General features: G+C 44.6%; 1 protein-coding gene across 4 annotated transcripts in view; it reads right to left on the bottom strand.

The window, feature by feature from the left end:
* Positions 1 to 15,603, bottom strand: part of DEPDC5 (DEP domain containing 5, GATOR1 subcomplex subunit) — a 42,676-nt gene that overhangs the window by 13,771 nt on the left and 13,302 nt on the right. Inside the window, exons 21-32 of one of the 4 annotated variants that reach the window (XM_054288533.1) lie at positions 14,294 to 14,497; positions 12,934 to 13,069; positions 12,476 to 12,573; positions 10,495 to 10,560; positions 8,982 to 9,138; positions 7,087 to 7,247; positions 6,204 to 6,321; positions 5,880 to 6,047; positions 4,830 to 5,049; positions 3,430 to 3,563; positions 2,973 to 3,081; positions 175 to 237 (exon numbers count right to left, since the gene is read on the bottom strand). In XM_054288533.1, coding sequence (XP_054144508.1) covers positions 175 to 237; positions 2,973 to 3,081; positions 3,430 to 3,563; positions 4,830 to 5,049; positions 5,880 to 6,047; positions 6,204 to 6,321; positions 7,087 to 7,247; positions 8,982 to 9,138; positions 10,495 to 10,560; positions 12,476 to 12,573; positions 12,934 to 13,069; positions 14,294 to 14,497 — 1,634 coding nt within the window. Of the gene's footprint in view, positions 1 to 174; positions 238 to 2,972; positions 3,082 to 3,429; positions 3,564 to 4,829; positions 5,050 to 5,879; positions 6,048 to 6,203; positions 6,322 to 7,086; positions 7,248 to 8,981; positions 9,166 to 10,494; positions 10,561 to 12,475; positions 12,574 to 12,933; positions 13,070 to 14,293; positions 14,498 to 15,603 lie in introns of all 4 variants that reach the window. The other 3 variants (XM_054288532.1, XM_054288535.1, XM_054288534.1) reach the window with 3 other exon arrangements.

Raw genomic sequence — 15,603 nt, forward strand, 5'->3', positions numbered from 1 at the left:
TCGAGTGGCGGGAAAAAATAATGCTTGCATCTGCCACTTTGTTCTGCCAGTGCTGTACATCTCACTCTCATGGAAAACCAACACAGGTTCCAAGTGTGTTCAGCTCAGGACACAAGTGCTGTCCATCACCTCAATGCAAAAGCCAGAGATGACAAGAACCCATTCCAAACTGACCTGGGAGTAGAAGGTTGAAGCTGTGCGTGGGCTGCGAACAAAGTCCATAAAGAAGGCCCCATCCTGAAGGCATCAGAGGAAGCAGGCCCATTAATGGCAACAGCAACAGGAACAAGGAGTTCAAGAAAAGCAAATAAAAGGTTGTGCAAGTATGAAATGACCACAAAGTATGAGGAGAATGCAAATCCCAGACCCAGAAGGTCAGATGCAGCAGAATGCACAGCATCAGGATTACTCACACACACATCTTTACTTTCTCTCTGTAACAAGACATTGCTTTTCCTTGGCACAGATGCATTCCCAAAATTTTTAAACCCACACTGATCAGAAGCCAATTGAAACTGCAGCCTTCCCTCCATACTTCAAAGGAGAAAGTCTTGAGCTCTGAAGTATGGGGGCTTCCATCCTAAATACACAACTGAAATACAGAAACCACAGGTGTAATGACAAATACCCAAAGAAGGTCAGGGTTTTTTTTCTAATCTGGTAGACATTCAAATGATAAAGAGGGAGAGGCAAAGGAGCTCTTTTCAGGAAGCATCCTCTTCCTCTTACATGCAGGTCTGGTATGGTGCAAAGGAAAGAAAAACTCATCACAAAGATCCTTCCAACACTGTGTTTAATACTTCATGCAAAATTAAACAGCCACTGCCTGTGCTATGCTCCTGCCTACTGACAAACCCAGTGAGTTATCCCCAGCTGCTATTCAAAGATGTGTCACGACTCTCTTATCACACAAGACAATGTAGTGGAACTCATCTAGATTTCATTCCCTATTTGCAATTCTTTATTCTGTTCCCTTGGCAAAATATTTTTGTCTAGCCTGCAGTTAAGATGATGCTTACCTTGGTACATACATATAAAACAGTTTCTGGGAAGAATCAATGCCAGGGTTACCTGCCTGGCAATTTACATTGTGCAGAGCCAAGTGCCCTGGATCCATAAGGGCAAACACCTCCCAAACAGATAAAGTGGGTTAAACCTCACTGGGTTAAATCAAGTGGGTGAACTCACTGGGTTAAAACCACAGTGTTGCCCAGTAACTGGCTCAAGTGACTTGTCAATTCTACTTTGAAACAAAGTGATGCAAAGCCAGTGGCTCAGTTTTCATCTGGAATAACTCAAGCACTGAAGGGCATCCTAGAAAAGCACTTGCTCCCTTGGCTGCTGGCAGAGCTCACAGCTGTGATAATTTGTCACTTCTCTGGCTGCAAGTGTGTGGAAAGGCAGAGCTCCCTGTGCTGAGGAGCCCTGCAGGGGCTGTGACACAAGGCACACACTGGCTGCTGTTCCCAAGTGAGCACAATGCTGCCTGCCCACTGGCATCTTTCCAATAGGCATAAACCATCAATTAGGAGATTGCAACTGCTTATCTCCCAGTCCCTGTGTGTAAATATTTACAGGAGTGTTTACTGCTGCAGCATGAAAGGCCTTCAATTGATAACACTCTCTTCCAGAGTCTCCAGTCAGCCTTCCAGAGAGGCTTTTGAACATTTTTTTTTAACAATGGCATTTTCTGGTAGCACAAAATCTGCTGATTTGGTCCCAGCACACTCCTGTGCCACTCTAGGGAAGCCCACTTGGCCTCTTGCCCCCTCTGCCACACACAACAACTGGACATAAGAATCTTCTCTCCTGTTTCTCACATGGAATTTTCACCAGTTTTACTGGTAGAGAGGACATTTAAGATTTCTGTATTTAAAGAGAGAAGCTGATTTTTCAAAATGGTAGAAGAGAAGCATGCAAAGCCTGAATTATGATGTGGAAGTTTGCACACACACCTTGAGTCAGTTTGAGCACCTGCTGTTCCCAGGCCTAGCACATCCTGCTCCAGACTCATCTGTGCCCTCCAAACACTGATGCTATGAGTAAGTGTCTAGAACTAAGGTGATCACAGTTGCTCTATCACTTCAACTTTCAATATCTAAGGTCTCCAGGATAACACAATACTTGTTCCTAGTGGTGGCAGAAAACAGTGGATGTAGAAACATTAGCTTAGAGAAAAATGCTGAAAGAAGTGGTTGATAGTGGTGAATCTGAGAACTTTTCCTTTGCAATATTTGAACTGCTGAACCCAAACACAGGTCACACTTAAGTCCTCTACTCTTATTCAGTTCCTTGTTACTTCATTTGAAAGACCTTCATATCAGAACACAGAAAAATAATCAAGTATTTCTGGTTGGACTTGGAAGTAGAGTTCCTGCTCTCCTGGGTCTCACAGGACAGTGGAGAGAAAGGTTGAGGGATAGCACAGTCTTTTCTTTAAGTGCCTCAAGAGAGCTCCAGGAAGATCACTTTCTCCAGCCTGGAGTCCAGCCAGTGAAGGAATGACATCTAAATCACTTCTCAGGAACACACCCCCTCCTCTAAACAGAGGCAAGAGACCCAAGTTCCTGCTGTTAAAATCCCACTCAGTGTTCACACTGTCACAAGCTAGAGGCTGATTTTGCTCTCCAAGGCAGCCTGCACACAGATGCACACAGCTCTGCACTGCTACACCCAACAGCCAAGCCATGACTGAAATGAAATGTGCTACCAGCAAAGGAAATGCACTAATTAGCAAACAGCACTTAGATCAGCAAATGCTGAGCCAGCATCCCAGGGATTCCACACCATTGTCACTCTTACAGAACTGAATTCCTCTGCCCTCACACACAAAGGCCAGCACAGGAGCAGCCCTTGCTGGATTAGAGTAAAATGTGGTATGATGTAGTCAAATGCTCAGAGAAATAATCTTTGGTTATTTGATGAATTCTTATGTAGAAAGAGCAGCCAAAGAAAGCCCAGGGAGTCCTTACCTTGCGAGGGCTGTCCATATAGGTGGGTGTGATAGCAATGCTCCCACTCTCTGAAGGCTGGCCAGAGCTCTTCCCAGAAAGCATTGCTGCTTGCTGCTCCCCCAGAGTCCTAAAAGAAAAGGAAGGAATACAGAGTTTATTCAAACACACTTTGTGTCAGCTTCCCCCCAGAGGCAACTGTTGCAGAGGGGTACTGCTGTATTTTCAGATATTTACTTTCCCACACACTAAGGCACAGATCCAATATTCCAAAAGTAACTTTTACCCCCACAAACAACATGGACCCTTGCACTCAGTTTTATTATGCATGTATAATACTAATATAGCACTAAAAATGTGAATCTCTTATGTATTTAACACAACATGAGGCAAGGTTCCCCAAATGTGCTTTAGCCAGCCCAGGTGCAATATGCAGGAAGGATGTTCTTGGCTCTTCACACAGCCTGTAGAGACTCACTTCTGACTGGCTTCCATCTGCAGCAGAGCTGAGAGTGCTGAGGTTCCTTTTTTCCCAATGGGAGGTCCAGACTGCTCCAGGGAGTGAGTGGGAATTGGACCAGCAATCTGCAAGCCTTTCATGGCAGACCCTTTCTAACAAAGAACAAATGGAAGCACAGACTTAGTCAAGCTAAGCTTAACTAGTAAGCAAGAACACAACACCTCATGTCATCAGGGCTTTACTAAGCACATTTTAAAAAAGGAGTCAAACCTCTGGTACACAAGAAGGGGAATAGCCTAGTGTCTTGTGTGGATGTTATTCTGAAAATAAAATGTCTGTTATTCTATGGAAAAGGTGAATTTGCTTCAAAATAAATGAATCTCTCATTTGCTGTGAGAATGGGAACAGGATTGAATACATACTAGCCAGTTTCTCATCAGCCTCTTGAAACTGTAAGACTCACTCACATATTTCTCTTTTCCCAATCCTCCTCCTGAATCTGCAGCACAGAACCAATCCAGGTTACCCCAGAAGTGCCCAGCTACACTACCTCAGACCCCTCTGGATGAACTGTCTGCATCACAAGGCAGAGTGGTGCACCCAGGCTAAGCCTGCCTGCAGCACCAAGCAGAGCACACCTGCAAAGAGGAGGCTCTGGGTAACAAAAGACTGGCTACAGTATAAAACAGAGCAGTGGCAGGACAAGATGGTGCAGAAGAACTTGGTTTGTCCCTGAGAAAGAACTGCCCTGAGCCTGGGTGCAGTCACAGCAGCACAGGATGCTCATCCCAGGGACATTTCCTCAAGCTGTTGAAGGAAACAGCTTTGTTTCCTCTCCCAAAACATCACTTGAGTGATGCAGAACGAGCACATTAAGCCCCACTGTGTGAAAGCTGACACAGCACACAGCTCAGCAGTGTCCTTTAGGGATGGATGACAGGGACACTGCGCCCCACCTGCCTGGGGTGCACTTGGGTGTGGCCATGATATTTTCTGAAAAATCCTTTCCTTAGGATTTTTTCTCCTGAGAAGCTTAGAAGCCTCAGGAACAAAATGTAAACAACGATTATCTGCTGCTGTGGAATGCAACAGGTGCATCTGGGATTGGTCTCGTGTGGTTGTTTCTAATTAATGGCCAATCACAGTCCAGCTGTCCGGACTGTCTCAGTCAGTCACAAGCCTTTGTTATCATTCCTTCTCTATTCTTAGCCAGCCTTCTGATGAAATCCTTTCTTCTCTTCTTTTAGTATAGTTTCAATATAATATCTATCATAAAATAATAAATCAAGCCTTCTGAAACATGGAGTCAGATTCTCATCTCTTCCCTCACCCTAACACCCCTGTGAACACGGTCACACTCTGTCTCCCTGCTGACGCCTCATCAGCGGCCCGGGCACACCCAGCCCCGCGGGACTCACTCGGATCATTCGATCGGAGCGGTGGCGGCGGCGGATGCGGTTCAAGCCCTCCACGAAGCGGATGAAGCCATCGAGGAGCTGCCACTCCTCCTCGTCCGAGCGGGGCTTGTCGCCGTACACGTCGCAGTGCGCCTCCCCCTCCATGATGCGCTTGGTGGCGCTGATGCAGGCGGGCAGCAGCAGGAACCGCGTCCTCCAGAACTTCAGCGACTCGATCAGGCTGCGCCAATGGGGAAGGCAGGACAGAGGTCAGCGCTTTCCTGGGAAGGGTTTTGCAGAATCTAAAGTATAAATCTTTCTACCTGCTGCACATTTCAGCGACCACCCTCGCTGCTATCCCCGAGACAGAAGGAGCACACGTGCAAAGGAATGGTCAGCAATTTGAATATCACTGGCAACAAGGCTATCCTCAGAGTAATTGTCACACAGAAATATGCTTTCTTTTCTGTAAAAGATAGGCCCCAAAAGCTTTTTCTCTATAAATGTGCAAGCAAAAAGGAATTTTCAAGGTGCATATTAGCGTAGGAGGTATTTTGACGGAGACCTGAAAAGAAAAGATGATAAAGACTGGTTGTGTGGAGAGAAGATATCAAAAAAGCCATTGATACTAGTGGAGATATTCCACATTTCTGGGAAGCACTTGCTCCACAGCTAAGGAGTAGGATTGCATGTCAAACCCAGCACTCAAGCAAACCTGCAACAGATTCAAAATAAATGGAAGTTTTGAGTCAGATCAGTAAGAAGCCAAGAAAAGCATCTGTGTGGTACAAAATGCTATCTTATTTCTTTGCATTTCTAGTAGAGGAAAAAAGAAGTTCATGCTGAATTTTGAGATCAAGAGTCTGTACCAAAGGTCAGATTAAGCAGCAGCAACATAGAGCAAGGCTCCCACAAGGCAACAGCTGCAGGAAGCTGACAGTGAAAGCAGGCCAGATATTCTCCCTAGAGTACTGAGCATTCGTGGGTTGAACTTAATGATGAAATTTTAGGTCAAAAAGAAAAAGAGGCAATTAGGACACAGAACAGTCTGGATGGAAAAGAAGCTTTCACCTGAAATCCTCCGAGCCAGCAGAGCAGATATACTGATCCAAGTAATTCCACTTGTACTCCTCTAGTCTCTCATGGGAAAATTCTACCCAGCAAGAGACAAATTCAGAGTCAGAGTGTGAGGGGCACAAGCTGTAGGTGTAGTTTATCTGAGCAGATTCATATGGATACCTAAAAGATCAAACACAAGCATTTATCAGGTATTATTGATACTGATGCTTCTCTTTCTTCTCCTAAAAAGAAAGATGTTCTTTCAAGCAAGCACAGAGCTGGAGAAGAATGTTCATCAGAACACTGGCAGCAAAGTGCTCCAGCAGAGATACTCACTTTGGCAGGTAGCGAGTGACAGTAATTATTTTGTCCTTTAAGGTGACTTTGTGGAAAGTACGGCCCATGCTCAGCCAGTACTGATCCTCTTCCTCAGGTCTATTTCTCGACACAAGACCTGCTTGTAAAAAGCAAAACCCTTTCAGCTTACTGCAGTGTCACAGACATATTTTCTGAAAAATCTTTTGCTAAAATCTTTTGTCCTGAGGAGCTGAGAGGCCTCAGGAACAAAATGTAAACAATGGTTATCTGCTGCTGTGGAATGCAATAGGTGCATCTTTGACTGGTCTCATGTAGTTGTTTTTAATTAATGGACAATCACAGCCAGCTGGCTCAGACCCTCTGGTCAGTCACAAGATTTTATCATCATTCCTTTCTTTCCTTGCTAGCTTTCTGATGAAATCCTTTATTCTTTTAGTATAGTTTTAGTATATAGTTTTCTTTTAATATAATATATATCATAAAATAATAAATCAGCCTTCTGAAACACAGAGTCAAGATTCTCATCTCTTCCCTCATCCTTTGACCCCTGTGAACACCACCACACTGCAGTACTCAGAACTTTATCAACAAACTGTGCCTATAGGAAGAGAATCCAGAACTGGAGTCTACAAGTCAGCTTCTGATCTCAGCACAAGCTAAAACCCAGCTTTTAGGCCACATTTTTAGGGAGCAGCTTTTGCTCTAACAGTTAAGATGCGCTGATATCATAAGCAAAGAGGAGCACTTGGGATTCCTACGCCACCCATTCAGAACTTCCCTGGGCAGAACCACCAAAGAACAGCCAACATAAAGTGTCGAGCAACTGGTGGATGTGCCTGATTTGAGGTTACTGGGGCTGGCAGAAGAGCAAAGGCTGACTTGCCAGGGCCAGGTCACTCACCTCTGCTGTAGAGGGGACTGCTGCTGAGCGGGGGCGGCACGGCCGGGGCCGGCTTCTGCGGCTTGGACTGCACAATGATCTGATAGCCCTGCATGAGGCGCTGACAAATGAACTCCTCAAACACCTGCTGGGCTGTCATCTGCACTCCTTCCTCATCCCTCCTGGACACAAAGGTTAAGCAGAGCAGAATAAGGAGCTGACCACACACCTATTCTTAGCTCTGCTCTGGAGCCCTGTGCCTGGGAGCACCTGCCTGTGGGAGCAGGAGGGGAAAGGGGCACCTTCTGACACAGGGTGATGAGCTGGCTGGCAATATTTACTGCTGCCTTTGAAAGCAGTTTGGCAACCAGTAACAAATTTTCCTACAGCAGTTGTGGAACGATAAATTCCCCAAAGATGACTTTTCCAGCACTTTGCAGGCAGCCTCAGTGCAGTTTGTACTTGTTCAGGGGAGCTCAGAATGCCAGCAGGCAGCAATGTCCAGCCTCTCCCACAGTGGGAAGTGGAGAGCAGGGAGGGGTTGGAGAACACATTCATCTTAGTGCACCTCCTGCTCTGAACTTTGCCTTCCTACTGACATTTCTTTCAGGTGTTTCTTCATTAATCCTATTACTTCCTATGTATTTCAACCACCCTGATAAATACTTTGGTTTTGCTCCCATAAAGCAGAAACACAGGCAGGTCTTTTGATGTCTTACAAGTTATGGAAAGACTGAAAAAAATTTAAGGTAATGAGACTTCTTCAGTAAAAATCAAACTAACCCTATTAAAGAATTGTTACCCAAGACCTCTGAGACAAGCAGAGAAGTTATATTTGTCCAACTAATTCTGTTTTCCAACAAGATTCTTTAAACTAAATATCATTTAGAGTGAGGATAAGCATCTTAATACTGTGTCTACATGTATTTGCTCCTTTAGTGTTTCCAAAACACTTGCTAGGAGGTAGATTAACAGAGATGATAGCTTGAAGTTGAATATTTTGATCAAAACACAACAGAAAAGAGACATAAAAATTTGTATGCAAACAATTTCTAACATCAAATCTACGGAGCACATCATACTGTCAGGTGGGAACATCAGAAAACGTCCAAAGCTATCACTGGAAAAAAAAATAAAAAAGTAAGTATTCTGCAGCTCTGTTAGTAATACATCATTCACTTGTGTTCCAGATTGCAAGGCAAGATGTATTCTATTACCATCTGCATGGCAGTTGTCCTTTGTCAAGTGGGTAGTTTTCCTTCTCTCTCTGAGTGATCAGGATCACTCCTCCCTGGGGAGGGGACATTGCTGATAACAGCTATGGAATGTCCCTGCATGGCTGATAAGAACTACAGCATCCCACTGGGAGATGTGAGCCCAGAGGGAGGAGCCAAGCATTCCTACCCAGATATAATCTGAGATTTTCAAACACCAGCACGGCTGCTCCACTGGATTCCCAGAGGAACAGCAGCTGCCTCTTCTTCCACTGGATCTTCAAAAGAAGACTGCACCTTTCTACAGGATCCCTGCTCCAGCAGAACCACCCCTGACACTGCAGGAGGGCTGAGCCACAATTCCAATGGGACTGCTGCCAACACCCTGACCCACAGGGCATCAGGTTGTGTTCTGATTCTGTCAGTGTTGTTTTCATTTACTGCATTGTTTATTTTATCCTTTTATTTTCTTCCCTATTAAAGAACTGTTACTTCCTGCTCCCATAGTTTTTGTTGCCTGAGAGCCCCTTAATTTAAAATTGATAGCAATTCAGAGAGGTGGGGAGGGTTTACATTCTCCATTTCAGGGGAGGCTCCTGCCTTCCTCAGCAGACTCCTGTCTTTCCAAACCAAGATGATGGTGATCCTCTTCCATCACCTGCTCCTTAAGCACAGGAGGTACAGAGGAGGTGCTGGCCAAACCTGTCCATGTCAGCCTCGGGCAGCAGGTCGTAGCAGCCCTCGGTGTAGTCGTTCTGCAGGCTCTGGCGGTCGGGGAAGTAATCGGTGGTGAGGGGCAGGCAGGCAGGGGTGGTCAGGGACTTCCAGTCCACTCCAACTGTACAACAGAAGCCTGGCACTATGGGGGGAGCAGACAGCGTCAGAACTGCCTCGTTGTGTCATGGCGGCACACAAGGGGGGCACGTGGGGTCACCCGTGCAAAAACGGGGTGCAGAGCAAGATGGAAGGAGTGCATGAAGAGGGGAGTTAAAGAATGAGAGACAAAAAACAGTTGGCATAAAGTCAACAGGGACAAAAAAGGGTGTGGAATGGGAAGGGAAAAAGAAAATAGGATGGGAAGAAGGGAGGGAGAGAAAGAGACAGAGTTTGTTAAACAATGCAGTGCACATGCTGATTCAATCCCATCATGCAAAAGGCATTCCAAGTTAATACATTTCATTTCCTCTTGATTGAAAGCTAGAGCTGACATAGCCACTGCTCTTCTAAAATTACAGCAAGTCAGGTGCAGTTACTGATTATTAATAAACATATCAACATTCCGAGTCTGAACAAGAAAATCAGACCAGTTCTGCATCCTAGACAACTGCAGAAGGAGCTGGAGAGGAGGAGAGAAAGAATGACAGACCAGCCTCTTTCTGGAATAGTACAACAGCAGAAAAGGGAGTATTTCCACAGTTATAAAAACAGAAGATATATCCAGAGGGGTGGGAAGACCAGAAAAATAGTAACTTGGGAAGCAATCTTTTCCCACACCCTTTCCTAGAGTTATGCTGCAGTTTTGAGATTACAGGGATGTAAAACTAGACATTAAAAAGGAAAAGCTAACTAGATTATAACAAATCATCAGCTCATTACATTCTGACCATTCACACTACTACATTACATTCTGACCCAATTCAAATAATCTGTATCACCTACTGATGCTTAAGCTCCTGTCATAGAGCTCCTACAGACAGAAATTTGTTTTACTATCAAACTGTTAACACTAATGGCAGGAACACTGCGCAATATATGACAGACTGTTGCAAAGAAAATGTTTTCTTAAGCAGTGACACACTGGTTTCTCTAGGAAGTGAAGGCAGATATTTCTCAGTAAATGGTACCAAATTCAGAAACTGACTGTACTAATTCTACTTCAACAAGCTGGTACCAAACAAACTTTTCATACTGAGAGGCAGATAAGAGTTCAGCATCTTTAGCTTTTTGCAGAATAGTGTCTGGTAAGGAAAGAATTTCAGCTGTAACACAACAAACAGCTTCACATGTTCTTAAGAACTTCAGAACTGCAACCACAGTGAGACAGCACAGGCAGATCCTGCAAATTACTGCAGGCCAAAATAAACCTCTGCCAAAAGCCAAGGAGGCTCCTCAGTTTCTTGCCTACCACCTCCTGATGCCTCTATATATGTACATGCCCTTTCCCTCCCATCTTCCCACCTATGCAAACTCTCTTCCAAACCTTTCTCCTGCTTACTTGGATCTGGAGAATTAGAGACAGCATCTTCCAAGGAATCCTTGTTCTGAGTTTTGAGGCTCACCCCTACAAGAAAGAAATTGTTTATATTTTAAGCAATTATGCACTTCTCTTGAATTTCAAATAAAAATAAATCAAAAGTGTGATGTTTTAAGATACAGATTTCTCTGCATGGAAAATCCCAGGGTTCTGCACAGCAGAAAAAAACCACTAAGGCAATTAATGAAGAAAAAATATATCTTGGATCAAACTTGAACATCTTTAGCTGTTGAAGTGCTCAACAGCTAAAACCCAAACAAAACTCTCCTCCCCAAAACAGTGAAACATTTTGAAAAGTAGAAGATATAAGATCCTATAAACAGCTGGTGTGGCACATGAGAGAAAAAGAGTTGCTAAGGAGACAAGAAAAACTGCTGTCTTCAAAGCCTTTTATCAAAATAAAAATTTCCAAGCATTTAAAAGGAATTATTGTTTTAAACTAGCTTAGGTGGATTTACCCAGGAGATTGGTATCAGCACCATTGCTGTTCCCCTGTAAGAGTAAGGGTGGATATTTGCTACTGATGATGCCAGTAGCCCGCAGGGGAGCTGGCTCTCAGTGGCCTTCACCTTGCACCAGCTCCTCCTGCCATCTGCCATCCACACCGGGAACTGCAGCTGCAGCATTTCCTTCTCTGAGCTACCACCTCCATCTGCGGGGCAGCAGCAGCGACAACGGCCCGAGGCCCCGGGGAAATAGATGGGAAATAGATGGGATCGTTTTTCACTCTGAATGAAGCCCGTGATGCATCAAACCATGCTGCAGGCACCAGAGGAAAACCAGACTCAATGAGAAATTTCTGGAAATTCCAAAAAACACAACTCCCCCCCAGAGTGCTTCATTTCATAGATGACTCAAACCATAAGGGAGAGCTCTCAGTCCAATCACTGAGTACTCAGTGTGGCCCCTATAGATAGGTGAGGCAGACAGACACACAGAAATTCCGTAAATGCAAGCATGTTTATTGCCAGGACATGCTCTGCATTTACACTGTGCAAACTGCAGCCAACTGAAATGCAGTTTAGCAATTACAAAAACAAACAGAGCCTATCTGGAAGCCAGAAAATACCAAAAATGTAAAGCAAGAAAATTAAATGTAATCAGAAGAAATTTACAGAAGAAAGCAACAGAAAATAATTTTAAATGTTACTATGTGAATACAAAATGAGGCACAAGAAAATTAAGTCTGCTAACTTCTTTATGGTTCTGCAAAGCATAATGGAAAACAAAATTGTCTTAATCTAATGTAATTCAGAAGGGCAAATATATCCTTAAAAAAAAAATCTTTAAATTGGTTTTGAGAAAAGAACGTCAAATTATTTTTGAGAAAATAAGTCTTGAATGCCATAGTCCAGAAGTTCAACTTTTTTCATTGTGCTTAACTAAAATGCATATCTATAAAAGCAGAGGGTAGGTCCCAAAAAACCAGACAACACAGCAGAATGTTTAATATGGTATGCTGTTCCATTTACAGGGCTGAAAAGAAATGTTGAGAATTTTCACTAATTCAGGTGTCTGGGTAAGTTAAGGAAGATAGAGGCAATCTTCAACTGAAAGTACAGACACATCATCTCTCTAAAGGATAACAGCTTAAGGCAACCCCACCAAGAAAAAAAAGGCTTCTGAACACCAGTGCATATTTAGTTATTTTTTGTGTCTGAACATCACTGCTCTGAGAGTTTATTATCAGTAAACAATGAGCATCCTTATAAGACACACCTAGAGAAGTAGAGACACATTAAACAAAACTAAACTAAAGCCAACAAAGCAAGCCAAAGAACAACCATACACCAAGCAGTCCCAGTAAGTGCATGAACAGACAGATCACTGTTTTCCCACTCTGGATTCCTCCTGCTCTGCCGTGCCTGTCCCCTCCCCAATCCCTGCCCCATCCCCGAGCGCTGTCCGGCCCCGCGGTCCCGGCCCCGCCCAGCCCCGTTACCTGCGCCGGGGCCGGCCCCCAGCCCGTTCCCGAACTCCTCCGCCCCGCCGAAGCTCAGGAAGGAGCCGCCATCCCCCGGATGCCGAGAGCTGCCGTGTCTGCAGAGAAACAAAGCAGCCAGTTCTGTACAGCCTTCCTCACTCGAGCCATCCCCTGCTTTTAGCAAAGGTACAGCGAGCCCTCAGCCCCTCAGGGTCAGCCCAGCCCAGGCTGGAAGCAAACCCTTCCCTCACTGATGTCGGCAGAGATGGAACAGCACAAGGGCAGCACAGAGAAGGCCGTGACAGCATTCCATAAATGTCCACACTGTTTGTTTGCTTCCAGCAGTAACCAAAGCACTGCCTTGGCAGGAGAGCAAAGAACCAGCTACTCACACCACCTCAGGAGAGAAACAAAGCTTAGCTGGTTATCTGCAGACCTGAGCTCATGGTCTGTGAACCCAACATTCAATGGCTCACCTGCCAGTTGCCTCATGGTAGGCCAGCTCCAGCAGCTCTGCAGAGGAATGTGTCAGATCCTGCTGCCCACTGCCCTGCATTTCTGCCATGTTCTGCCGTGTCTGATGATGGATCTGGATAGCTTCTCCTGAGGGACCTGCACAGGTACAATTGGATCACTGGTCACCACATCTGCACTGATTCCTCAGTTGCTTTTCCCCTCTTTTGCCAGCAGCACAAGCAATGAGAGCTAATGGACATTATGAAAGCATGCTCACAAAATCTTCAAAGCCTTGAACCTCTGCCATCTCCTCCGAAACAAGTGAAGCAATATATTTCTGAAAACATTTTGGAGGGCCTACTTACAAGGCATTAAACAATTATGCAAACAATTCAGCATCAGAAAATCAACCCAAACTGTAGTTACAATTTCCTTCAGCAGGATTAGGGTTAGGTTCTCCTCAACAGGGTTAGGAGTGAGGCTCCCTTCAACAGGGAATTGTTCTGTACCTGTTGCTGCTTGTTTGCAAATAGAGCTATTTCCCAAAAGAGGATTGCTCAGGCCTGCACACAAATGAGTGTAGTGTGCAAGCACTTTAATACCCCAGAGCTCTCACTGGCTCTCTTGCTGTGCTAATCCTGGACAAGGGCAAAGTCACAGCAGCCAGGTGGGCAGTGAGGGAGCTCACCCATGGGGAAGGTGTGCAGGGAGTGTGAAAAGTGCATATTATATGGCTCTACACAGATCTTTACCATATGTATTTTGATGTATTGATTAGTAGTGCTGTATTAACATTCTAATGATAAATGTAGTCTTGTAATTAAAAGGCAACTTTTGTAGTTTAAATAAGAACTATGTTAGTGGGATTTTTTAATAAAGGAATGAGGCATTTGCACCAGACAGCAGCCCCAGGACACCTAAATCTTTCAGAGAAAAAGAATTTATTGCCCTCTTATCAGAAGAAATGAACTTCTTCCCTCCTTGAAGGCGCTGTTAGGATTAGAAGGAAGAAGCTGATGATGACCAGATAGAATCCTGTGTTTGAATGGAATTTATGCATCATGTATGAAGTGTATGAATATGCAACAGGCTGTTGTTTTTGAGGGTTAATCCTTTGTTAACAGGTGTCCCTTTTCAGGCTTGTGCTGCCCAGATAAAGGTACCCAGACACCTGTAACTCTTTGTCTTTATTGCCTCATATTGTCCTAAATCAAATTGTCCAAATTATTATTACTCTAATTGTATTACTATTTTTATAACCATTTTATTACTATTAAACTTCTAAAAGTTTAAAAACAAGTGATGGGCGTTTTTCACAGGGAGGCAGCTCACCCACAAAGGGGAAGGTGTGCAGGGAAGGTGTGCAATGAGGGAGCTCACCCACGGGGAAGGTGTGCATCCAGCGCCTGCGGTTCGATGTCAGCTTCATGGGCATGCGGGACGGGGCGAAGGGGTTGATGAGGGCGCGCTGCGGCGCGTACCCGCCCGGGCGGATGTGCAGCAGCGACTCGGCGCTGCCCACGTGGAACCGCCCCGGGGCGCTGGAGTCGCGCTGCTGCGACTCCAACATGTTCTCAAGGAAATCTGCAAAACAAGCGAGCCACACAAATCAGCGGGAGATCCTGCAGGAGCCAAGCACAAGACAATTAAATGCTCAGGGATATAAAGATGGCCCAGGGTAAGGGGAAATAAGGAGACCTAAGAAATAAGCAGGAAGAGAAGCTGAAAGCAATTCCTATCCTGCCTGAAAGTTACAATGGAAACAAGAACCCAGACAAGAAAAGTCATTACTCCATCTGCCATTACAGCACTGCTGTAAACTTCTACTAAATGAATCCATTAAGAAACCACTTGCTAAGCCAATTATCAAAGGCTATTCGGACCTTAGAGAATTCTTGAGAAATCAAAAGACTGACATAAAAACTTCAGGATGAGTACCAAAGCCACAGCTGAGCCTTGTACACATGCCTTTTCTGTAACACTCAGATCTGAGCACTGAAATCAGGGATTACTCCCAGAAGATGTGGGACATGATCTCCACAAGATACCAGTTAGTTGTCACTATTCAGTGTGGAACAGAAGCGAAGTTATTTAGAAATAGGAGAGAAAAATATACCAGATAGATAAGTAGCAATTACTCTGATTATTCTGCCCAACAAGTGGAAGAGACCCAAAGAGAAAGGTCTCATTTACCATTCTATATTGTCAAATACAATATGTGAAAAACCTCAGTTTCTGTGACTCTTCCCTCCCTGCCAGTCCTAATCCACACACATCCTCATCCAGCTGAACACCCTCAGCTGGGTCACACAACTGTGCTTCAAACTAAAGGAGTAACAGAAATACCAAAGAAAGGAAAGAGTTGTAAAACATGGGTAAAACATGAATGGTAGATGTGATGTCAAGTACACTGTGTGAGAACAGCTCCACACCAGCAACTGTGATTCCTGTGACAGGATAAATATGGTATCAGTGTCATACAGCATGGCATGAAAAAACCATGAAGAGCCTTCAGGGAGAGAATTTTATAGAAGATGAAACAGTTGCAGGAGGAATAATATTTACCTAGAAATGAGCTGGGTTTGTGGAAGATACTGCATACTGTCTGAGAACAAAATTAAATTGGAAAGGAAGAAAAGAGGAGTACCAGCACTGCTAACACACTGAGACAGCTCAGCAGTACATTGTCA

The sequence above is a fragment of the Melozone crissalis genome, unplaced genomic scaffold (genome assembly GCF_028551555.1).
Source record: "Melozone crissalis strain CALT ecotype California unplaced genomic scaffold, PUWL_Pcris_2 ptg000063l_1, whole genome shotgun sequence".
Classification (NCBI taxonomy): Eukaryota; Metazoa; Chordata; class Aves; order Passeriformes; family Passerellidae; genus Melozone; species Melozone crissalis.